The 26,654-nt window shown below is 37.5% G+C and overlaps 1 protein-coding gene across 1 annotated transcript; it reads right to left on the bottom strand.

Moving 5' to 3' along the window:
• Positions 1–4,268: 4,268 nt before the first annotated feature.
• FBXO30 (F-box protein 30) lies at positions 4,269–25,983 on the bottom strand. Its single transcript, XM_065931194.1, has 3 exons — positions 25,807–25,983; positions 15,220–17,269; positions 4,269–12,121 (listed from the first exon to the last, which is right to left on the bottom strand). Exons 2-3 carry the CDS (start codon positions 17,251–17,253, stop codon positions 11,918–11,920), a joined length of 2,238 nt encoding a protein of 745 aa, XP_065787266.1. The 5' UTR covers positions 17,254–17,269; positions 25,807–25,983; the 3' UTR covers positions 4,269–11,917.
• Positions 25,984–26,654: the final 671 nt, after the last annotated feature.

Here is a 26,654-nt window from a genome sequence, read left to right as displayed (position 1 = left end):
ATATTTCACTACCTGAAGAAGAATTCTCATAGTTATAAAGAGTAACTCTATATATCGCTTTTCTCTCAGTTCTGGGAAACCGGTAATCAACCACCCTTCTCTATGAGTTGGCCTATTCTGGACATGCCATATAAATGGAATGATGCAATGTCTTCTCATTCATCTCTCGTTCTGGCAACTTAAGTCCTCTTTCTTTTTTGCTTGGTCAGTCTGGGGAAAGGTTTATCAATTTTACTGATCTTTCTGAAAAACTAACTGATGGTTTGGTAGATGCTTTCTATTCTCCATTTCCTTTATTTCTCCTATAGAGTTTATTATTTCCTCTCTCTGTTTTGTTGGAGTTTAGTTTGTTCTTTTTTTCCTAGGTTCTTAAGGTAAATGATTAGCTAATTGATTGAGATATTTGAGATGTTTCTTTTTTTGATGTAGATATTTATAAAGGTGTTTGTAGCACTGCTTTAGCTTCATCCTATTTCAGTATTTTGTGTTTTTATTTTCATTCATCTCAAATTATTTTCTAATTTTCCTTGTGATTTCTTATTTGATCCATTGGTTATTCAGGAGTGTGATGCTTAGTTTCCACATATTTGTGATTTTCCCAAATTTCCTTCTATTATTGACATCCAATTTTATTCCTTGTGGTCAGAGATTATGTGTGATTTTAATTCTTTTAAATATATTGCTTCATGTCTAAAATATGATCTGCATTGGATTATTCTCCATGTGCACTTGAGAAGAATAGGTATTCTGCCATTGTTAGATGGAATGTTTCATAGGTGTCTGTTCGGTCTAACTGATAAATAGTGTTTAATCAAGTTTTCGATATCCTTGATAATTTTCTGGGATGCTTGTTGTATCCATTATTGAATGTGAATTATTGAAGGTTTAACTATTATTGGTCAATGTCTAGTTTGCCTTATAATTCTGACAGGTTTTGCTTTATATCTTATGTTTCCCTTATTAGATGCACATATGTTTATAGTTGTCATATCTTCTTGATGGGTTGCTCATTTTATCATTATAAAATCTTTCTTCGTATCTAGTAACACATTTCTATTAAAGTCTATTTTGTCTGATATAAGTAGAGTCACTCAACTCGCTTCTGGTTATTGCTTGCAGGATGTATCTTTTGCATTATTTTTTAATTTTTTATTTAAAAATTTTATTGGAGTATAGTTGACTTATAATGTTGCATTAGAACAGATTATATAGCAAGAGAATCAGTTATACATATACATATTTACACTCTTTTTCCCATGAAGGCCATTCCAAGGTATTGAGTCGAGTTCCCTGTGCTATACAGTAGGTCCCTATTAGTTATCTATTTTATATGTAGTAGTGCATATGTCAATCCCAGTCTCCCAATTTATCTCTCCTCCTCCCACCTCTTATTCCCTGGTAACCGTAAGTTTGTTTTCTATTATCGGTGACTCTCCTTCTGTCTTGTAAATAAGCTCTTTTCTAAGATTTCGTGTGATGTCATGTCTGTCTTTCTCTGGTTCACTCAGTATGACCATCTCTAGGCCCATCCATATTGCTGCAAGTGGCGTTGTCTTGTTCTTTTTCATGACTGACTAGTACTCCATTGCATACACATACCACATCATCTTTATCCATTCCTCTATTGATCAGCATTTAGATTGCTTCCACGCCCCGCCTACTGTGAACAGTGCTGCAGTGAACATTAGGCTGCATGTTTGAATTGTGGTTTTCTCCAGGTATATGGCTAGGAGTGGGATTGCTGGGTCATATAGACCAATGCAACAGGATAAAAAGTTCAGAGATAAAGCCCTATCAAAAGTGGTTAAGAAAAACAAAAAAGAACTTACAAGTTACTAATATTAGCAGTGAGAGATAAGTGATGACTACAGTTCCTGAAAACATTAAAAGTATAAAAAGGAGTCCCTTTTCTACCACAAGGCTCCCCTCCTGCTGCTGCTTCAGTGATCTGGGCAGCACCCCCCTCCCCGCCGCCCCTGCCCTTGGAAATCGTGATGCTCTCCTCCATTGTGGAACTGGCTCTTAATTTTTGAAGAGTGTGTAATATTTAGGGGATTTTGCTAGAAAAATCTAGAGGAAAGGCAGGACTACTGAATTGGAAATTTCCTGGGCATTTGTGGTAGATTTAAACAGCCAGATTCTCCCCATTCCTATACACACACTCATTTGCAACATGCCTTTGCTTCTTCTCCCACCCAGACGCAGAATCTATTTCTCCATCCCTTACATGTGGGCTTAGCCATGTAGCTGCTTTGGGAAACGGGGCATTCACAGAGGTGACAAGCTGCAGCTTGCACACGGGGGCTTACTTTCTTGTGTTCTTGTTGCTGCCACAGAAATAAGCCTGGGCTAGCCTGAAGGATGATGAGAGACATGTGGCCGAATGATCCCCACCACTCCAGCCAACAACCTGGCAACTGCCAGATATGTCTGTAACGCTGTCTTAGATCACCTAACCTCTAGTTGACCCATCAGCTGACCATGGATGCATAAGCCAATCAGACAGAGATCAGCCAAGTCAGGCCAGACCAAACCCAGTCAACCAATCATGAGTTAATTAAACTAGTTTCAAGCCATGAAGTTTTGGGGTGGCATGTTATGCAGCAAAAGCTAACTGCGGTTGCTCGGTCGTGTCTGACACTTCTGTGGCCTCATGAACCCTGCCAGGCTCCTCTGTCCATGGGATTTTCCAGGCAAGAATACTGGAGTAGGGTGCCATTTCCTCCTCCAGGGGATCATCCCAAAGCAGGGATTGAATCTGTGTCTCTTGAGTCTCCTGCATTGGAAGGCAGATCCTTTACCACTAACAGCTAACTGACATAGCATTAAAAAATATTCAATTGTTTTTCCTGATTATTTCAGGAGACAACTACTGAATGCCTTCTGTGTGTAACGCCTTCTGCTAGGCACAGCGATTCAAAGCTAATTAATGCATGGTTTCTGCCTAGAGGGTACAGATATCAGCAAATGACAGTGCAGTGTGAGGAATATTGAAAAAAAGGTATGATTTTTTAAAAAATGGATGAGGACATAGATGAGGACAACTCATTGGCTTGGGATGGTCTAGGGAAAAACAGGTGATATCAGAACTGGATCCTCACTAAGCATCTGAAGTTTCCCAAAGAATTTGGAGGCCATCCTAGGCAAGACTTCCTTGGTGTCTCAGACAGTAAAGACATCTGCCTGCAGTGCAGGAGACCTGAATTCAGGCCCTAGGTCAGGAAGAGCCCCTGGAGAAGGGAATGGAGAATTCAATGGACAGAGTCCATGGGGTCACAAAGCGTCAAAAGAGCCAGACACACTGAGCAACTAACAATTTCCCTTTTCACTGTAGGCAAAACAAGCATATGTAAAGGCTCAGAGATGTGAAAGGATATATAAGTGTTGCAGAAATGGTGCAGAGATGTAGCCTGCAAGAGGACAGATTATGATGAAGTAATGATTAAGGAAATCTGGGTCAAATAACCACTTTGAGAAGAAGTCCCAGCTATTGCAGAAATATCACAAAATTGATAAATCATGAAAGTAAAAAAATCACAACAAATTGAGTATGAATTATCACAAGTATTTCCCCTCCTCCTATTCTTTGACTGTGGACCTTGCTGCAGGGTGAAAGTGGACTTATCGTGGTGTAAATCTCCTTTTGTCTACCCCATTTATCTTAACAGTTTAGATCATACTGGCAGCCTTAGTCTATTCAGCTCACTTAATTATACTTATTGCTCAAGTTGGAGCACACCTGCACCTTAGTTGGCATATATACCCCCAATCATATGAGACACACAGTTATTTGTGAAGTAATTTTTTTAGTATCGATTTTAATCAACACTTTTTCAGAGTCAGCTTTTTAGAAAGTAATTGGCTTGTTTTTAGCTTACAATGGAAAGTAATTGGCTTAAAGTAATCTAAAAATACCTCCTTCCTAGTAGACTCTTTGGAATCATGTGTATTTTACTGTACTAAAGAATATGTCTTTCGAATTTGAGGAAGACATATATGAAGAACACTTAAAAGTGCGTAAAGTCTTTCCTTCTCTGGAACTTATCCATCTGTCCGTGTATCTGGCTTAGTTATCAAGATACACAGTAGTCATAGGAGGAGGAGGAGGAAGCAGGTAGTACTAATTCATGAGGCATGTCATAACCTTCCAGAATCCAGCCTACACAGTGCCTGGCATCAGTACTCAAGAAATTCTTGTTTAATGAACAAACACAGACGAACATTTCGATTTCTCCAAACACAAAGTGAGAAATTAAATCATCAGTAAAGTCCCTACTAATCCCAAGATTCAGGTATTTTCCCACAAGACAATTCAAAATATAAGATGTATACACATCAGTTCAATTTATTAATTTAGTCTTATCTAATACATCAGTGTATTTGCTCTTTAAAAGGAACACAAAATATAAAACTATAAAAAATGATCATGAAAATTATACACATTTTTTCAAAGCATGATTTTATATATGGATCTTTAAAAAGTATGATTGATTTGTGCCACAAAGAATCAATAGAAAATGTAAAAGGTGAAAAATGAACATGGATGCCAATACTACCTGTTAACAGTTATTTAAATATAAGAAGAATCAAGATGAATTACAATTTTATTTCTGCTGTTATCAGCAGTAATTCTGTGACGGAATTCATGAATTTCACCAGGACTTTAAACTGAATAAATGTGTTACATTACTAATGCTGTTATTTAATTCTAAACCATAGCTTGAGCATGCACACTTGAGAACACTTTACTTTTTGGCTTTAGTAATGACTTGCAAACACTCCTTTTTAAAAACATTGTGGTAAAATACACATAAATTTACCATTTTAAAGTGAACAATTTAGTGGCATTTAGTACATTCACAGCATTGTGTAATCCACACAGTTTTGTCCTAGAATATTTTTATTATTGAAAGGAAACCAGTAACCAATTAGGCAGTCACTTCCTACTATTCCCTCTGCACAACCCTTAATCTGATTTCTCTCAATGGAATTGCCTTCTCTGGATTATTTCATATAATTGGAATTGAATCCTACAACATAGGGCCTTTTGTGTACAGCTTCTTTCACTTAGCATGTTTTTCAAGAAATACCATATCCTTTTGCAATTAAAATAAAGAAAACTATGTAAATCAGGAGGAAAAGAAGATACTTTGGAAATTAAATGACATCTGAGGTAAGTTAAGGAGTCAGTGCAATTACCTCTCAGAATGCAATTCAAGTTTTCAGGATTGATTGGTGCTTAAACACTGCTCAGATGAACAATACATCTTCAACATTTTAAATGCAGCATAAAAGTCTTTAGAATTCATATCCACCGATTTATTAATCATTTAAAACAATTTATTTCATATGTCAGAGTTTTAAACCATAAAACTACTGGAATGTTGTAGGCAATCAATACTATTCATTTCAAATCTCTAATATAGGTTAACAGCTTTTTAAAGTTATCAGTTGATGTAAAAGACATTCAGTTGACATAATTAAATATTCACTGGGTAATTTTACTCTTGAACAGATGTTTGTTTCCATTATTTCCATTTCTATGACTTGACTTCTTTTAATCAAATAATGTGATTAAACTTGAATACTGATAATTCTTCAACCCCACAAACTGGTGAGCTTTAAAAGAAGAATTAAAAAAAACTAAGTTACTTAATCAAATCTGAACTTTCTTGACCAAGTGACACAACATAGGCTGATCGGCAAAAGAAGTTTCTAAAAACTCTATATGCTTAATCTGGGTTTTTTGATCACCTGATCAGAAAATTGAAGTCATAGGATAAAACAAGAAACAATGACAATTAATGTGAAAAGAAGGACTTCAATGGAAAAAAAAAAATCTAGGACAACAAAAGGCAGGATCTTCTTTTTTCAACTTTAATCTTTTGAGCAAGAACAAATTATTGCTCCTATTCTTGTATTAGATCACTAAATAATCTAATAGTGTTACTCTCTGACTGGAAGGGGTATAGAAAGCTATCTAACTCTAGTCAGTTCCTCCACCACAAGGATGAAACAACACATATATCTACCTATTTATCTGTTTGAAGATCTGAGAAAAAAATTCTAATAATTTATATTAGAAAAAGGTAAAAATTAAATGATGAATTTGCTTTTACTGAGAAAGGACAATTTGACCTGGTTAGTTGATTAGTCTTAAAAGAGTTCAACAGAGATGCAGTTTTATTTCTTTCAAACAAACAATTAAACACCACTACAACTCAGGTATTGGAGGATCATTTCCTATCATATTTACAAGCAAATAGGTTAATAATACGATTTGGGGGATGCTTAAAATTCTACTGGTGTTAGTGAAAAAGAAACAGATTTCCCTTGTTTCTGCTGTCTATTTGCTTCAGAAATGCTTTTCTTCATAGTAAATAATAGATACTTCAGTACAGCATGTCAAAAATAAAAAATTATAAAATAGGAGATTCATCAATGAGTTTTATTGTATTTCTATACAGCATGTTCATGAATTACCCTTGTATGTAACTCATTTCTATGTAGTTTATTAAATTAATGAAAAGTGACTCCCCACATAACACACTGGAATGTCAAACATTCTGAATACAAAATGTCAGTTTTGAAATGTCCTAAGGTAAAACAGCACTTCAAGGTGTATCTCCATTAGTATATCTCAACATGTTGTTTATTAAAATCTACTTGGCCAATTTATGGAGATTTCATATACAAATAAATATATGTATAAACAATACATTTACAAAATTTTACAAATCACAGATGCAGCAAAATACTCCTGAAAACTCAGCAAGACTCTATTTTTGCAAAGGATTTTCAGAGCAGCATTCTGTACTTGATATCTATTAATACTTTGTTTCCTTTTGGTATTACCCAATAACTCATCCTAAAATGCTTGTTAGGAATCAAATATTCTATGCAATAATACTTTCCAAAATAACTTCCCTACATCTCAATGTCCCTTCTCTTTATGCATTTGTAAACAACTGTGTCAGAACACATTGCTCTCAAACACTCTAATACACTCTTCAGTACCTAAACTTTGAGTACCTAGGCTTTTTCATCTATTGGTAACTTAAAAGAAAGGTCTTACCTTTTGAACTTACTTATTTCTTTTAAATTAAGGAAAACAGCGTAAAAGATGACTTTAAAGGAAACTGTTCTTCCTCTTCCTTTATTTTACTTAAAAAGGAGTTTACTAGTTGGCCTTTACTTTGTATATCTTAAACTTTTTTGTTCAGAAATCAGATTTATATCAAATTCTTAAAAAAATCACTGAATTATTTTAACCACAATGGATGAGTCACTGATGAATTGACTAAAGGCATGACTTACACATTCCTGCTTCCAAGGCCTCACAAGCTTGTCAAAACTGCTAAGAGCTTCGTTTAGATAACCAGCCAAATACACATCAGAGAAATTATTTCCATCAGAAGGCTCTGTCCAGCCTTTTGAAAGAATGAGGCAATGTATGACAAAAATCTACTGTAATTCTTAACACCCACCTCTGCAGGTTCCAATTAATCACCTTCCAGGGTGGTGTGTCATGCATGAAGTATTTTTTAATGTTTCTAAAACTATCCCTTAGAAATTTTAAAAAATAAACTGTCTTTTTTAGACTGGGGTGTAAAACATGAAATCATGTTTTGCTTCTAAACACTAACACCTACATACAAATTGCCAGAAATTAAAAACCTATTATCAGTGTAGTTGTATAAACTACCAAATCTGCAAGGATCCCAACCTTCAATGTTAAAGGATAGTTAATAATAGCAACAATATTCTTGGGACATGTAACACAGGGTCAAAGATCAACAGAGAGTCAGTATTACTGATAAATCAGAAACCCAATCTCTAATACCTCTTATTGATAGCACTGAAAGAATTCCTACAGAATTATTTTCAAATTTAATCCAGTATCTTTTTATTTCTACCGCTTATCCTAGAAATCTAATATGTTCACATGAGTCTACAACCACTAAACAAGAGAACGAATGATGATAAGCTAAATGTTAGTGCTGATAAACGATCGGCAATTTACCTTGACCAGAAGTAACACTAGTGAAACACTGGTAATAAGAGTAAATTTAAAATACTAGTAAATACTAGCTTTTAAAAAAAATGTCGAACAATCATGGTACCCAATATATTAACATTTGTCATATGGCTATTAAGATCAAGACAACATATATCATTAAATTTAATCATTTAAGTAATACTAATAAATTACTATTACTCTTAATTTTGGACTATACATGGAGGTACATACACACATGTATCTGTTCTAACAATGTATTATTCACGAGAGGACCGGGCATGTCCCAGGCTTTCCTCTAAATTCTCATACTTTACCATGCATCAGAATCCTCTGGGGAGGCCTTTGTTAAAAGACTGCTGGTTCCCACCCCAGAGTTTCAGAAGCTGTAAGTCTGTGAAGAGGTCCAAAAATCTGTATTTTGAACAAATTCCCAGGTGATGCTGATGGTCAAGGGACCACAGTTTGGGAACCACCACTCCAGTACCCTTGCCTGGAAAATCCCATGAACGGAGAAGCCTGGTAGGCTACAGCCCATGGGGTTGCAAAGAGTCAGACACGACTGAGCGACTTCACTTCACTTCACTCTTAAGTGACCTGTGAATCGCAGATGCTAGAGTGAGGGAGAGAGAAAGAAAGAGGGGGAGAGAGGGAGGGAGAGAGAGAAAGAGGAAAGGATGGAGAGAGAGAGGGAAAAAGAAAGGTTGAGATTAAGCTAATAGGCAGTTCTGGGGAAGAAGGCAGAGGAGAAAAGTGAATTCAGATATTTCCCTCCTTCCTAACACTTGCCTTTATCTTGCTGGTTAGCAAAGACTAAGGAATCAATAAAGACTTCTCAAATGACAGCATACTTGGCCAACACACAAACCTTTTCATGCTTAAAAGGCTAGACAAATTGCTCCCACTACAAGTTTTAGAAAAATACTATTGCCAGAAACTCTTCAGCCGTTCAATAGCCCCAGGTGGGACTACTTTCAAGAAGACACTGAAGGGGCAGGGAAAGCTAACTATTGAGTTTTCCGTATTAAATAAAAATAGCAATAATGTTCACCAGTAAAACATGGGTGAGCAATGATAATCATCAAACAACTCCTATAACATGCAGAAAATCCCACTATAGAAACAGTATGACTGTGTCTCAACTTTGTCAAACAAGGATGAATATTTTATTTAAATATAAGTTTTTTCAAGTTACTGAGCCATATAAAGGAAAATATTAATTTTATTAGAACTTGAACAAATACTACACAAAGAAAACATTTTAACAAAATAATATGGTGGCGTAACAAACAAAAAGAAAACACCCAAAGATGTGTAAAAGAAAATAAAAGGTGAAAAATGGTAAATATCTCATGATCTAGTGTGAAAATAAGGAGTCTAAACTTAAAAGAACATGGATTTTTAAAAAGCACAACCATAAAAAAAAAGTGAATGTGCTCTCCTAACCAGACATATTCTTCAGCAAAACTTCAATAGGCAGAATTATATTTTACAGAATTTGATACCTTCTGACTTTTTCACAGAAAGAAACTGTTTATATAATTCAGATCTCACAGTTCAAAATGATAGTTTAAGCACTGAGAAATAAGTATTCTACTAATTAAAATGACAGGTGAGGCAAAACAACTAATTAGTCTTCAATGCTGTATTTTTCAACTGTAATAAGGACTTGATCCAACCAAATCAGGCCTTAAGCAATTCAGAATTCTTTTGTAATGCCCAAAGAATGCCTCTTCCCAGCCCGAATGCCATATATGGGAATCAAGAATCTAGTTAACAATAGAACACTCTTAGGGACAAATGTAGGAAGAGAAGACAAAACAGAGTTTTGAAATTTAATATATAACAAAGTAATTTGTAACCATTTCGGCTTACCAAATGCCAGAAGTTACCTAAATTATTTAAGTACATGTCCCCATCTTTGCCATTTATTTCTTAATACTGATATATTCATCTTTTTAACTGACCATACCAGGTTAATGATAGCATAAATCAATTTGAAAACTATAATTAAATACCTCAAGAACAGGTCTTTGAAGATATTTTTGTTAAATTTTGATTTTTACATAAAGGTGCAATTCTTATTTTTTTTGGTAGAGAAGTGTATGGAATATTAACCTGGAAATATTTTAAAGAGATTGTCAACCAAGACAGGCTTCTCTGCAGTTCATGATTGTCATCTTAAAAGGACAGCAAATGTCACATTTTTACATGTCTTAAAACAACATAATTGTGATTTTTATAAACACCAAAAGGCATAAATTTTAAACACTTCTGAAAAAAGTTAAGCCCTTTGCACTGTGACTATCTGAAATTTATTCACAGAACATGCCCAACTCAAACTTAAAATGGGGCATGCAGTCAGTTGTCCCTCAGTGTCTGCAGAAGATTGGTTCCAGGACTCCCTGCAGCACCCAAATCCACAGATGTTCAACTCCCTCATAAAATGGCACAGTATCTGCACATAAGCCATGCACACCTCCCATACACTTTATATCATCTCTAAACTATTAATAGTACCTAATGCAAAGACTGAAGGCAGGAGGGGATGACAGAGCATGAGATGGTTGGATGGCATCACCGACTCGATGGACGTGAGTTTTAGCAAGCTCCAGGAGTTGGTGATGGACAGGGAAGCCTGGCATGCTATGCAGTCTATGGGGTCACATAGAATCAGACAAGACTGAGCGACTGAACTGAATGCAATGTAAACACCATGTAAATAATTATAAATATAATGTCATAGTAGTGTAATGTTAGTCGCTCAGTCATGTCTGACTCTTTGCGACCCCATGGACTGTAGCCCGCCAGGCTCCTCTGTCCATGGAATTCTCCAGACAAGAATACTGGAGTGAGTGGCCATTTCCTTCTCCAGGGGATCTTCCCGATCCATGGATCAAACCATGTCTCCTGCATTGCAGGCAGATTCTTTACTGTCTGAGCCACCAGGAAAGCCCAAATATAATGTAAGTGCTGTGTAGATAGTTTAAGATGAGTGGCAAATTCAAGTTGCGTTTTTTGGAATTTCATGGAATTTTTTTTTTCCAAATATTTTCCATCCTTCAATTGAATCCACGGATATGCAGATATGAAGGGTTGACTGTATCTTCTTCTTTCCAAATATCAAATTCCTAGCAAATATATAATATCATATACCATTTCAAATTAAATTCAAAGGCTTTTTTTTTGTTTGATTTTGCTTTAACCTGTCACGTAACATATTGCCATGAGTCTTTGGATGTGGCATCTAACCAGAAAAAGCTGTATATGGTAACTCTGTATGAGAGGTGCAAATACAGAAGGGGACAACATTTTTGTAGACTATTTTTAAAACACGATAAATGGCATTATCAACATCACTCACGATTTAAATATTATGTATACATTACAGATCATCTCCACATCAACAATTATGTAAGGGGAACATTAGAAAATAAAAATTTTATAATGTTTTTATGCAGTGCTTAAGCAACTGAATGTCTTACTGAAGAGCCTATGATGTAAAAATCAGAATCAAAGTTTTGCTTTTTGAATGCATGGGTTGTAACCCACAGAAAATGAGGAGTAAACTGTTTGGTCAGGATCTTGTTAGTTTAAGAAGCAAAAAATGTAAGAACCAAAATATGCACACCATTAAAAATACTAATTCTGAAAATTATGTAGCCAAAAATTAAATCACCCTGTCCAGCAAGTTCCAAAAAATTCACACATTTCAAATATTAAGGCAACTTTTTCCCAACTAATCAGTACTTTATAAAAATATATGTCACTTCAAAACATTATATACATAGTGACAATAAATTTAGCTAGTTGTAATCTTTAATACATTAATAAAGTGTCACATATTACAAAGAAATTATACTAGGAGCTTGCATGTATGCGCAAGTGGAATTTGACTTTTTAAAGTACAGGTTTTAAAACTGAGCGAAGTGAACGTCCTTCTTTAGTGAGTTCTCGTGTCACGCACATACATGGCAATGGGATTGCTTCCTCCCGCTTCTCTACAATATTGTAACTGCACTTCTTCAAGTGGTCAGCCATGCTCAGGATGTCAGCAAACTTCCATTCATTGACAGAACAAAATGCAGTACTGAATCGCCATACCTAGAAGAAAATTCCACTTCAGATTTAAACCAGTCAATTTATAAGAATGAAAACATAGTTCTTGCTCGAACTACATTCATTTCTGTTATGAGAAATAAGTTTCAAGTAGCTTGCTACAAAATTCATTCCGATACAAATCTTTCTATTAAATATTTATAAGATAACTTCTATGACATTATGACTTAAAGAAATCTACTAACAAAAAAGAAACAACTCAGCATTAAAAAATCACATCCAATGGAAATTTTTATAGAACTTTTTGTAAAATGAACAGTTCTTAATTCCATATCATTATACAACGCATTTCTGGGAAAAAATGCACCTCCCTAAGAACTTTCGGAGAAGGCTTTCTTGACGAGATAAGATCTGAAGAACAAGCAGGATATACCAGAGATGATGATCACAAGCTCCAGAAACAGGTTCCCAGGTCTGAATTCAAGGACAAGTTACTTAACCAGTTTTTTTAATCCATAAATAGGGACAGTAGATTAAATAAATTAATAAAAGTGCACACAGTCCACACATTTCAAGCATTCAAATGGAGGTTTCAGGGACAGTGTACTCAAACACCTTAAGGCAAGAAGAAAACATTCAACAACTACTAGTAAATTCGATGGCTGAAATATAAAGGAAACTGAAGAGGCAAAAAGGACAAAATTATGAAAACTCTTAAATGTTTCATTAAGGAATCTGCCTCTAACCCAGGGCAATGGACAGACTTTTTTTTTTTTTTTTTGGACAGACATTTTAAAAGTTTTTAAGTAGTACAGCGTAAGAACTGTATTCAAGAAATTATTTATCACTCTACATCTTCTACAGGCAATATGTTGGAGAGGGACTCAGTTGGAAACAGAAGCCCAGTAAGGAAGTGGCTGCTATCGTAACCCAGAAGAGAACTGCAGGCGGGACCAGCTAGGGAAATAGCAGTAGAAATGGGAAGTGAACTTGAGAGGTATGAAGAAGGGAGACAACAGGACTGTGTGAATACCAGGAGAAGGAAATAAAGCGGGGCAAAGCGCTAACCTGAACTCCCAAATTCCGAGTTTAGGCAGCTTAAGAGATGATACTGCAGCTTTCTGAGATTAAGAGGGGCAGAGAAACGGAGTGGGCTGGACACGCTGTTTACTGAGGATAATCAAGTGGAGATGTCCAGTAGGTGCCTATACATAATGACATGGAATTCAGAGGAGAAAGTGGCCAGGGACACACATTAAGTAATTTGTATAAATGATGGCAATTTAAACTCCAAGAGGAAATGACATTTTCTGTAGTAATAGACTCCCCAGAAAATATTTCACCTCATAGATCAATACTAGTGGGCAAGGACAAAAAGGGACCATGCTCTGACTGTCCCAGCCTAATGGCAGAAATACACCAAATCATGTAGTAAATGAAGATACGCACATACTCACATATACACAGCAAGTATGACATTTTCTATATAAAATAATTAATGTGCTCATTTACTGGTCAAAGCTTCAGGAGAGCACAGAAGCAGATGCAAAATTCTCAAAAACTGGAGCAATGAGAGGAAAAAAAAACCTGGAGCAATGAGTAAAAATAAGAGAAAACCTAAGGGGGATAAAAACAAAGTACCCAGAAATATACCCCCGTTCAACCAATATGAAGGTTATCAATTTTTTTTATACTTTATGAAATTAAAGTTTCATATTATAAATGTTCTAAAATGAAAAAACACTTTCAATCAAAGACAGTTGTAATGCCTTCTAGTTTCGACTGGATAGTGCCTCAAACAGAAGCTGGCAAAAATAAGGTATCACACAAGGAAAATGGTGGAGCTAGGCTTTGTCCCCAGACCTACCTAAATCCCCTGGTGAAGTTTCCAACCTGCAACACACCCTTGTTCCGTGCTAAACCCAGAGTCCCTGCGAACATCAAATCCTACTGCCCTTAATTCACTTCAAGCCATCTCTACATCCATCCATTTTGTTTTCTAAATTCCAAATTCACATCGTCAAACTAGTGATACAGAAGACTCCTGAGAGTCCCTTTGACTGCAAGAAGACCTAACTAGTCAATCCTAAAGGGAATCAACCCTGAATACTCATTGGAAGGACTGATGCCAAAGCCCCAATACTTTGGCCACTTGATGTGAAGAGACAGCTCACTGGAAAAGACGCTGGTGCTGGGAAAGACTGGGGCAAAAGGAGAAGGGGGCAGCAGAAGATGAGATGGTTGGATGGCTGACTGACTCAAGGGACATGAATCTGCACAAACTCTGGGAGATGGTGAAGGACAGGGAAGCCTGGCCTGCTGAAGTCCATGGGGCTGCAATGTGTCAGATGCAACTTAGGGACTGAACAACATGCCCCAAATACTCCACTGGTCACCTGCAAGTAGTAGACGTTTTTTCATGTCTCCTTATTTAAGTTTTACTTGTAACAATCATGTTCTAAGAAAGAAAGGGCTAAGAATGCACAGAAGCTGCCAACTGCAAGCGATTAAAGACACCTTCTCTGACTCCTCCATCGTCCTAGTGCAAACGTTTCAGATGGAGCCCAAATTAGGAAGAAGGTGCTAACATGGACTCAAGCAAAGGGAGTTGTTTCAGAAATGAGTAGGTACAGAACCCCTCAACTGAAGAACTACAAGTAGCCTCTGTCAGATGACACTGGAATCTAGTTCTAGGATGTCTGCAGTAAATATGTGATTATGACTAACAATTCTAACAATGTATTCACATTTTTATTAATTATCTTTATAAAAAAGTTTGTCATCATACTGAATTATTTTTAAGGATGGTCAATTTCACAATGGGCTTCCCAGGTGGCATGAGTGGTAAAGAATCCACCTGTCAATGCAGGAGACATTAAGAGACACGGGTTTGATCCCTGGGTCGGAAGATCCCTGGAGGAGGGCATAGCAACCCACTCCAGTATTCCTGCCTGGAGAATCCCATGGACAAAGGAGCCTGGCAGGCTACTGTCCATAGGGTTGCAAAGAGATGGACATGACTAAAGCAACTTAGCATGCATGCATGCAATTTCACAACAAGGATGATCAATTTCACAGCAACAACATTATTAAGTGCCTATTATATGTCAAATAAGGGGTTGATACAATTATATGACACCAACCTTTTCTTTTATCTGCCATGACGAATTTCCTTCTGGATACTTCTTTTTCCCCCACTGAAGTATGACCATTCCTCGAGACTGGAGAAGACTGCCACACACATCCCTCATTAACTTGGATACACATGAGAGCTGGCATAAGCTGAAGCCGTCGAGAAACCCTGCAATATGTTGCAGGACTTCAAAAGGAAGACTACTTAGATGGTCACTATGTAAACCCAGCACACAGTTTCTAGCAGGCTCTACTAACACTGTAGATACAGACGGCTGAACTCCAAATGACCGCAAATGGTGGTCATGTATAATCTTTGCTCCTTGTGTTGACGGACAAAATCTACGCTGCGAATAGGTACAACCATAATATGCTAGAGGACACCTCTGTTCCATCCAGCCATTGAGTCCAGCATGAATGTCACCATGTACATTCTTAAAATGTGATGAAAATTCTTTTCTTCTAAATAACTGTCCACAAACAAATGTAAACATTGGACGCTGCTTGGGCTGGTACCTAGCGACACATTCCAATACTAAGTCCAGCCCCAGTGTCTGAAAAGGGCTTGGATTTGAAAGCTGTGGGTTGGCATGATCACAAGCTGAAGCTGAAGCTATTTCCCCAACCATTGTATTTGTAGCTAAAATGGCAGATGGAAGTGAAAAAGTCTGAGTCCCAAAGTCAACATGATAAACATCAGCCATGCGACTATCAGATATACCCCTTCCTCCTGGAGAATCTCCTAGACAAAACAGTAATGCTGCTGTGATTAGATCTATTCCTTGGAGACCCATTGGATCTTCTGCAACTTCCAAATCTGATGTATCTACTGCTTTATCTTCCTTTGGTTTAGACCAACATGAATTCGAAAGAAATTTGAATGAAGGAGGGTGACTGAAAGATAAGACATCCACATTCCGTAGGTCCCCTAAGTCTACTTTTTTCCAACACAAGTCTTCATCATCATCTGGCATGAGGACATGCTGAACTGCGCCATTAGGCAAAGCACTAGGTGGTATTACTTCCCTAACCTGTGCTGCTACTAAAAGTGAACTAGAAGGTTCTGAAGGGCCATCTGATGCTACACATTCTCCATTTGTTAAGTTACTTTGTTTTGAGTCAGTACGTAAATCCTGGTTCTGCTCAATGACCTGTGCACATATATCTTCCAAAGGAAAGCCATTACAAAGAGCAGAAATGCCATAAGAACTGGCATCCAAGTCACATAATAAATCACTTGAACCATTTTGTTCCAACTGGGCATTCTGACTCGTGTCCTTATGGTCAATCCCACCTACTGCTCCCATCTCATCCCCATAAAGATGGTCCTGGTCTTTCAGGTTTCTATTCTGTAAGCTTTCTCTGGCATTTTGCTCTTCATTCATTTCATTTGCGGAAGCACAAAGGCTCGTACTTAACATGCCAATGTCTCTTGTAGCAGTATTCAGAATATCTAAAGCAGCAGCCAAACTTCGGGTTGTTTCAACAGTGGCTTGATAAAGTGCACCATAAGATTCTTCATCAACAGATACCAAACCATTAGTATGTGGTATTTCTGAGACACTTGGTTTAACTGAGATCTGTTCTCTAGGTTCTGACACTTTATCAGTTGCTTTTGACATCATGGTGGCTACTTTGAGAGATTCTAACAGCATCCGTTGGTCTTGAAGGGCCAAGGCCATATCTAATTGTGCCACTTCATCAACATCTCTGCTTAGATTTTCATATGACTTTCGGTCTGCATAACTAACTGGCCATCGGTTCCATTCCATAGTACAGCACACCACACTTGCAGGACACATTTCTAGATGTTCAGCAACTTTATTTCGAGCCATTGTAAATGGACATCCGAAGTCACTATTTAAGCAAGGCACTCGTTCAAATGGACATAAAAGTCGATGCTCGTCAGCCTTACACGCGTGGAAAACTGCTCCACAAACCAACGGACAACCAATCAAGTCACAGGAAATCCCAGGCTCCGGTCTTGTCATACATCGTCTACTGACACAATTAACGCAGTGCGGATGCTGCAGCTCCTCCTCCATGGCGGCCAGTCCAGCTCTGGTTGTTGAGACGGAAAAGAAATAAGATGTTAGGCAAAAAGTGGCTGATTTTTAAAACAATCTTTTAAGAATAAAAATCAAATCATGAAGGTATATTGGCTTGTATGAGAATGAAATATATAAAATAAACATATTTAATGAGTCTATTTTACATATAATTGATCCAGCTTGAACCAACTTAAGAACATCAATTCAAGAAGTCAAAAATTCATTTTTACATAACATCTAACAATGTACTCAAAAGGCCAAATGTTTCAAAATATAATTCTTAAATTCTAGTATATCGTGTAGTATATAAATTAATGCCAAAAAACAAGTTAATGCATATTTAACGTCGAGATTTCAGAGAACACTTATATCTTTTTACATTTTAATTAAACTGATTATGATGTACCCTACACTGCACAGACCTCATCATATTCCTAAAAGAGAATAATCTAAATTTCATGAAAATACTTAACTAGAATCTGATTAGAAGTTTTCTTTATATTCTTTCTAAATATATAAATTCACTTCAGATTTCAGCTGTTGACCTCTCCTTGTACATATGCCTTAAGAAATTCTATAACAAATCAAGAAAATAAGGCTTATTATTAATAAAACATACAGGGCACTTAACCAAAAAATATAAGTTCTAGCTCCAGTTCTGTGACAGTGGGCAAATCACTTCCTTCTGAGGGCCACAGTTTCCACTTATTTATTCAACACTTATTTATCACTTAATTGCCATGTACCAGACTCTGTGTTTGGTAATATATGTATGGCATATATAATAATGTATGGCAATATAAAGATAAGGAGACACAGTGCCGCTTCTCAAGGCACTACAGCACAAGATCAGAGAGGAAAGTAAAATCATGCCACTTTTTAATATGATTAACATGACAGAAAATAATCAATATGAGAAGAGAGTAGAGAAGAATTCACAGCAGTCTTGAAAATGAGAGGTCTTAAGCATAGGAGGGTAGGGTTAAAAAGGAAGAAGGGTATTCAATGCTGAAGTAACAGTGTATCCAAATACAGAACACAAAAAGTGGCAAAACATGCTGAGGGACCCTCAAGTTTCCCAGTGTTGTTGGATCACAGGGACATGCAAAGTAGGAGTTGAGACAGATCATGGAAAGTGTGCTGGATGTTATTCTAGGGAGTTCAGACTTCAAGTAGTTAGAAATCACTGAGGATTTTAAGCAAAGAAATAGCTTCCATAAAATAACATGAAAGGATTACAGATAACTAATGGCCTTCCGTGCTTTTATCAAGAAAAGTTTTATACACAAAGAAGAGAAAGCACTGCCACAATGCGCCGATTTAAATTATAATTACTAAGCCTATTCAATGTCTTTTTTTCTATAAATCTTCAACTTCTTTAATGGCTTGTTCCTATTAGCAGCAAAAACTTAGAAGACTATTTCATCTTTAAACCCTAAGTAATAAAACAGTAGCTCGCTTTTGCTACTATTTTGTTCTATTCACTCAAGCTTTCAAAAGAAAAACAACAAATAAACAAACCCTGTTAACTTCCCATGTACTCTTCAGCCCTCTAATGTGGCTTTATTTTTACAACCACTCATTAAAACCGCTGCATCAAGATCCTCAGTGCTAAATTCAAAGGGCATTTTTTCCAGACCTCATCTTTTTTAGCCATTACATCACTTTGTTGACTAATTCCTCCTCCTTTCCGAACTACTATCTTCCTTAGTTTCTATGATCTCACATTTCCCTGCTTTTCCCCCTACCACCGGTTATTCCTTAATCTTTTCTTCTAAAATATTTCTCTTCTTCAAGGATCCATGTTATTTCTGGTTCAATCTATACATTCTCCCAGGGTGCTCTCAATTTCTCAAAAGCTTCAACTGCCACTTATATGCTGAAAACTTATCTGTACCTCCTGCCCAGATCCCTCGTCCAAACTTCAGATCTCTACAGCTACTTATTTACTATATACCTCCACCTGCATATGGCACAGGTAACTCACCTCAAAATTCCCCAAATTAAATTAATAATTTTCTGGATAAGAAGCCAATTTTTAGCCTATTTTTTTCACTTCAGTGCATAAGAGATTGCTAGCTCTTTCAATATTCTTTTCCAAAAATTCAATTTTGCATCTAGGTGGCTAATGTAAAATAATTATTCCCCAGATTGCTATTTCTTTGTCTCTAGGACAGGCTTAATTTTCCTCAAACTCAAATAGCAAAAGTCTATCATTGACAGAGTTTTTGTTGATTAAGCAGCAAAGTTCCCAGTTGATATTATGGTACAGAAAACAAGGCACACATTTATCAACAAAATACATTTTTAAATGTTTTTAAAAATTACAAATTATGAATATTTCTGAATGTTTATTCCTATAAAATGTAAAGCCAAGGAAATGACCTATAAATTAAAGATATACTGCTAAAGGGGTCAAAATAGAAGAAATGACAGACTTATGATGACATTTGTAAATTACACAGAGAAACTTTAATAAGACAAATTTTACTGAGTGATTAGATTGTGAAAACAGCTGTAGCTTTCTTATTTTGCAACAACTAGACTAGAGTTCATCTCACATGCTGAAGGTTATAAACTTGACTGTTACTGACAGAGAAACCTAAAAATACAAGCAGTTCCAACAGAAGTGACCAACGCTCTCAGAACTAGTAGGAACACTTTATGTTACATGCACATCACATGACCACACCAGACAGAACACATCTCAAAACATCCCTTAATTCAGATGTGTTTAAAATAGCAACGGTTACAAATAACTGAGTTAATGCATAACAGCAACAACTTTAAAAGGCCTCAAGGTTCAAAATAAATAAGACTCCTCCACACTATTCCTCCTCTGGATAAATGTTTAAAAGAATAATAAATAAAAGTATCCACAGCAATGAGTTCATAATATTTATTATTTATTGAAGTAGGCTTAAAGGAAAAAGGAACATTAACTAGGTACCTATTCTATCCTTCTTGGTATTAATATATTCCATGTTAATGTCACTTAATCCTCATAACAGCCCAGAGAAAACTGAAGTACAGAAAGGCTAAGTGACTTAGCCTTAGCCAAGGTCATCTACCTAGTAAGTGGCAGAGCTAGGACTGCAACCTATATCTGATCAATATATATGGACAAAAACAAATATGCTTACTTACAAAAGTTTAAGAAAATAAGACAGCACTTCAGTAACCAGTGATGCAATTTTAAGATGTTATTTGAGGCATGGAGGTTACACAACTTTGCCTGTAGTTTATTCCAGCACTTAATCACTCTTGTGGTCAAGAAGGTCTTTTTGGTCCTTTCTAATTATAATAGCACATTACTTTGCTCTGAACATTAATGTTTTACTAAACTATTTTTCAAAAAACTTACATATGTAATGCTCAATATAAATGTACGAAACAGTACAAATTTACTGTTTGTAAACTGAGCTGTTTACTCAAAACAGTTATACAAAGAAGGAATCAACTTTAAGTCCATTTTACAATTAAATATATTAAGAAATAAGATTTTTAAAAATGCACTAGACAATACCCAAAGAGTATTCGGGGGTATTCTTTCAGAATTTAAAACTTTAAGACCTATCCTTTTTCAAAATTGCCATTATCAAATTAAATATGTCTCCAAAAAGTATTTCACAATTGCTCAGGAATTCTATGAAACAAGTTTAAAATGTCAATCCCTGATTTATCGGTTGAACAGTGACACAGCAGGTCCGGCAGAAAACATATTGCTAAAATTGAGCTTCAAGCTCAAGATGAGCTTAATTTAAAACTCCTCAATATTAAGTTTTTTAAAAAACTCTAAAACAGAATCTTAACCTTCCAAATAACATATCTATTTACACTTAAAGTTGAATGACTGGAAAAAGTTTCATTAGACTGCAAAATATTGTTAAGTGATTAAATGCTTTACAATAGTTTCAATTTTCTCCAACAGAAATTCCAGGCCAACTCATAATCTGCAGCTGACAAGTAACCCATAAAAACAATTTTAAGACATGCATTTGCCCATACAATGAAATGAGATCTTGTTATTAAAGGCTATCTCTAGACATAAAGATATTGCCTTCAAAAAAGAACTATTTTTCCAAATTCATTACAATACACAGGGCAATAGATAAATAAAGAACAGCAAATTAGCATGATTTTAAAATTGCTAAATCAAGTCATCCAAATATTCAACATAACTTGCTGTCTCAAGCTGATCTTAATGCCTGCCTCTGCCTCAAAGACAGACAGACACAGATACACACACACACACACAAACACACACACACACACACTCTCTCTCTCTCTCTCTCTCCCTTTTCCCGTTGTCTCAAATCTTTATCGCTTAAATGGTCCTTTCCCACATACCCAAAGGCAAAGTATGACACAGACTCCATATATCATGTGCTCATTACACACTGCATTTTTCCTTGGTAACACTAGTCATGTCGGTCTTGCTGTTTAGTCACTAAGTCATGCCTGACTCTTTTGCGACCCCATGGACTGTAGTCCGCCACGCTCCTCTGTCCATGGGATTTCCCAGGCAAGAATTCTGGAGTGGGTTTCCATTTCCTTCTCCAGGGGATCTCCAGTGTTCCTTGTATTCAAGATTGTGCCTCAATTAGAGCCTCGTTTATTAATATGAATGAAATTATTATAATACAAGAAATAACCAAATGGATTCCAAAACAATTATTGATCCATGGAAAGCTACATACGTCATAAAAACATACTTTATAAATCTATTAGTCAACCAGATTGAGTCAAAATTAAAAATTACCTCATTGTACCTTCTAGAAAAGTCAAAAGTATTCAAATATTTACTGAGTATCTAGGGCATATGTTCCAAGCATTATATGTGGAATAAGCTAAATTGTCCATCAAAAAAAGCAAATCAAAGGGAAAAGTAAATCAAAGAAAATTAATTTCAATCTTTTGTTGTTTTAAAAAAATAATAGTAATACAAGGCACAGAAGGAAATGTTTAACTGTATATTTTCTTCAATTTTTTAATGAATCCTGCAGTCTGGTTACAGGTTACTGACTATAGAGGGATCCAATTCAAAAAGAAAAGCAGAGATCGAGGTGTCCACATGTGTGCAGGTGACTGAGTATGTAGAAGGTGAGGAAAGGAAGCTCAACAAAGCGAGTGGCATCAGTCTACTTCCTTAATATTACAATCAATATGATATTAGACCTTTGCTGACAAAGGTCAGTATAGTTAAAGCTATGGTTTTCCCAGTAGTCATGTATGGATGTGAGAGTTGGACCATAAAGAAAGCTGAGCGCCAAAGAATTGATGCTTTTGAACTGTGGTGTTGGAGAAGACTCTTGAGAGTCCCTTGGACTGCAACGAGATCAGACCAGTCCATCCTAAAGGAAATCAGTCCTGAATATTCATTGGAAGGACTGATGCTGAAGTTCCAATACTTTGGCCACCTGATGCGAAGAACTGACTCATTGGAAAAGACTCTGATGCTGGGAAAGACTGAAGGCAGGAGAAGAAGGGAATGACAAGAGAATGAGATGGTTGGACACCGACTCAATCGACAAGAGTTTGAGCAAGCTCTGGGAGTTGGTGATGGGCAGGGAAGCCTGACGTGCTGCAGTCCACGGGATTGCGAAGAGTCAGATATGACTGAGTGACTGAACTGAATGATATTAGATTAAAAAAAATTCCACTGAGACAATAAAATGTTGCTTCAATGAAAGGCTGAAATGGAACTATAGACAGACTTGCTCACTAGTTAACCAGTAAGTCTGTAACTGAAATTTCATATTTAGTAATCAGTTTTAACTCCTTCAGAGCAAGACTCATGCTTATTGCATAGTCAGAGGTGCTACTGCACAATAAATACAAACATTGCTGCTGATTTACCGGTCAGGTGCACTCAGTTTTAAAGGCCATAACAAAAATATAACTTCAATTGGATATTTTATTTCACTGGTATAAAAAAGGGGGCTGGGATGACTAGCCAAGACGGAAAAATCCATGATCATTACCAACTCCCATCTCAAACTACCTGGCCTACTGATGAGTTCAAAATGGCTAAACTTGTTACACTGCATACATTATTTTATAAAGTTTTGGTTCTGACTTTTTTTTAATAGAATGATGACCTAATTATGTGGAATTTTGTTTTCAAGTTTTTACTCTTCTAGTTATGATATAATCAAAACATAAATTTTGCATTTCTAAATATGGTCATAGGTAACTGATCCCAAAGTGAAAGTCCTAACTACTTGAAATTGTTCTCCACTAAATAAACAAAAGAAATTACTATAGACTTACATCAGAAATTAAAACAACAAATATTAATATTTAATATTCATACCAGAACCGATTTGAGTTGATACTCAGATAAAAATAATCCACCAGAATGGTGGAACTTAAGTCATTACAATGGGCAGCATGGCACAGGGGAATGGGCTTCCAGACTCAGCTTTGTGCCCGTGATGCAATTACTCTACTGTGAAAACACCCTAGTACTCTACAAAGGTTGGTTATAATTATTAGTGAGTCCAGTACAACACAAACATGTATTGCTCAGAAAAGATGTACTTCACTTTACACAACAGACACACGCACATGCACAAAACTTTATCTATATCATTTCTATATCAGGTCATTTATACTTATTAAGTTTATTAAAAACAATCATATGAGGATCTAATGCTAACATTACCCACTCTTAAAAAAAAAGACAAAACCTTTTTGGAAAAAGATTTTTATAGACTGGGTTGTAATTGAGGCATGCTTATCTTGTATTTAACTATTGAGCTACCTGTAGTGTAAAAACCACTAGTCCAAAGCCAATCTCACTTATTTCATCAAAAATAAACTTGAAATTAAATAATATTTTATAGCTTTCTGACTGAAGACTTGAATATTAATAAATTCCACAAATACCATGTCATTCCACAGCATGTGCTAACTTCTTTTAATGAAACAAGCAGTCATGGTAACTTAGTTACAAGAGTTACCAAAAAAGTCACATTTTAGTAACATAGTCTATCAAATAGTAAACACACATGAAACAAGACCTATTTTGGTGACCTTAAAACACCTCTCTAACTATATACAGTATCTCAAAATATGTATTATTTTTCTTTAATAGCATATTAGGACACTTTATTTAAAAAATAAAAATCTCCAATGCTAGCCATACAAAAGTACTGGATTGAAATTAAATACCTAGTACACTTGGAATGCATAAAAGTTTGCCTATATCGGAAACTTCAGTTCTCTGATAACACTCTCAAAACTCCACCCACTAACATTTCCAGAATCACACATACACAAAAGAGCTATATCACCGCATTAAAATACCAAATAAAAACAAATTAGCAATTTAAAAAGTTAGCAAAACATTGTTATCCCCAATTAAACTTCTGTAGTAAGAAACAGTGACTAAGCATAAAGAACATGATTCAGCGAAAACTGTAAACTGAAAACCTGAACCCTTAGGAAAACCCTCATCTTACATTTTACGCTACTCTCTTCCCTCTTGGCTGTCAACAACTCTGGAAAAGCTTAAAAAATATAAGGGAACGCAAAATCTGTTAATAGAATTTCTAGGACTTTCTAAAGAACACAAAAATGGATTGAAATGTAGCAAACAGAAATTAAAAGCTTAGAAAGCTTGCGGTTTTGTATGTAAAGTTTTGAGTTAATCTACACGGATATCAGAATGCCCATAAATAACTTCATCTTGGATCCGAGTCAACAAAATAATTATGGAATAAAAGGTCAATTCCTTCCCAAGCATCTTTTACCCAAGACTTACGACATGGCTCAGAAAGAAAAACAAGACACAGGGAGAGCGGGGAATGGAGTACTAGAACCATGATAAACAACACGCTGTTCTGGCTGTATTCTCTAAACAGACGCGTAAAAAACACGCTCAAAGGAGATTACTCTGAACTCAACGTGCACTCTATACTCCCTTCCCAGCAATGCACTTCCACGAGACAGGACACAAACAACTTGGAAATGGTCATACCCCTCAGACCTATAAAATTAGGATATTTCTCTTTAACGAGGACTGAGGCTAAGACTAAGCTTCTCTCACTTCCATGAATGGAAAAGTTACCAACTTCACTCATCCCGTGGAGACAGTCGGCGATGCCTCTCAGTATTACTTTAACCCGCCTCTTCCCAAACAAAGCAAGTTTCTAATCTGCAAAAGGGAAGAGAGGCCGGGTTTTCGAGGATCTTAGGGCTTCCTAAGTTTAACTCTGGCTTCTCCCCCACCTACCCTCACCCACAGACCCGTGAGCCCGGGTGGCACCGAGGGGTCGGCCTGCGGGGTCTCAGGCGCCATTTGCCGGCGGCCTCCAGGGCCGGCCGGGCAGCGGGCTGGGCGCGGAGGCCAAGCCGCCGCCGCCCTCTCGCCGCCGGGACCCGGCCTGGGACTCGCGGGGTCCCGGCGAGGCCGTGTTTATTCCGACCCAGGCCCGGCCGGGCCCGCCGCCCCACCGCCGCCTCCGGCTCGGACACCGCCTCTGCCCGCGGGCACAGCCCGGGCCGCGCCAGTCACCCGGGCAGTCTGCCCCAGACACTCACCGGCCGGCCCGGCCGAACCGCGGCCCAAATCCCAGCTGCCGCGGCCGCCGTGCCCAGCTGCTCCCCGCTGTCCCGGCGCCGCTCCGCGCCCCACACCCCCGTGCAACCCGCCTCCTGCTCGCCCCTCTGCCCCGCCGGGCCGCCGCCTTTTCTCCCCTTCTCCTCCTCCTCCTCGGCCTCCTCTCCCGGCGCCGGTCCTCTCCGCGCGCCCCGCCCCGCCCCGCTCCTCTCGGCTGTGCCCCGCCCACCCGGCCGAGACTCGGGATCTGAGGCAAGTCGGTCGCAGACGCGCGCGCCGAACCAGCCGGGGGCGCGCACGCTGAGCTCAGCGGGGACGCGCACGCTGAGCTCCTACCGTCACTCGCCCGCCTCCCCGGAAGGGACGTGGCAAGAGGGTGTGGTCTGGAGTCAGAGGTCTCTGGGTTCCGCGCGTTGCGCTTAGGGGGTTCCCGCTGGACTCCACGTGACTTTTGCCCCGCAAGTCTACCAAATCCTGTTCGATATTAGTAGCTTGTATTCCTGAAAGGAATCCTAGACACGCAGTTTTGGAATTCAGGAAACAGACCCAAATAGAGTGACTACTTTAATTGTAGGATAAGCAAGCCAAATCCCTTAATTCTGGGTGCAGCAGTGTTCCCCTTAGGTCATATTTAGGGAAAAAATGGAGCAGTTGTCACTGAATCTTTGATGATCAGGCCTTCCTGCCGGCTGATCCAGTGTGCCCTAGTCTTGTGTGACATAGTGTCCAGTTCAGTTCAGTCGCTCAGTCGTATCCGACTGTGACCCTGTGAACTACAGCACGCAAGGCTTCCCTGTCCATCACTAACCCCCGGAGTTTACTCAAACTA

This window comes from Muntiacus reevesi, chromosome 3, assembly GCF_963930625.1.
Source record: "Muntiacus reevesi chromosome 3, mMunRee1.1, whole genome shotgun sequence".
NCBI classification, from domain to species: Eukaryota; Metazoa; Chordata; class Mammalia; order Artiodactyla; family Cervidae; genus Muntiacus; species Muntiacus reevesi.
The sequence above is the reverse complement of the archived record's forward strand: the minus strand, read 5'-3'. Positions and strand labels throughout refer to the sequence as shown.

Bases quoted from the DNA above. Each gene is read 5' to 3' on its own strand.
- FBXO30 (XM_065931194.1), bottom strand. From the start codon at position 17,253: ATGGAGGAGGAGCTGCAGCATCCGCACTGCGTTAATTGTGTCAGTAGA. The intron at 12,122-15,219 runs GTTGGTGTCATA...ATTTTCTTCTAG, and splicing joins CATGGCAGATAAAAGAAAAG to GTATGGCGATTCAGTACTGC.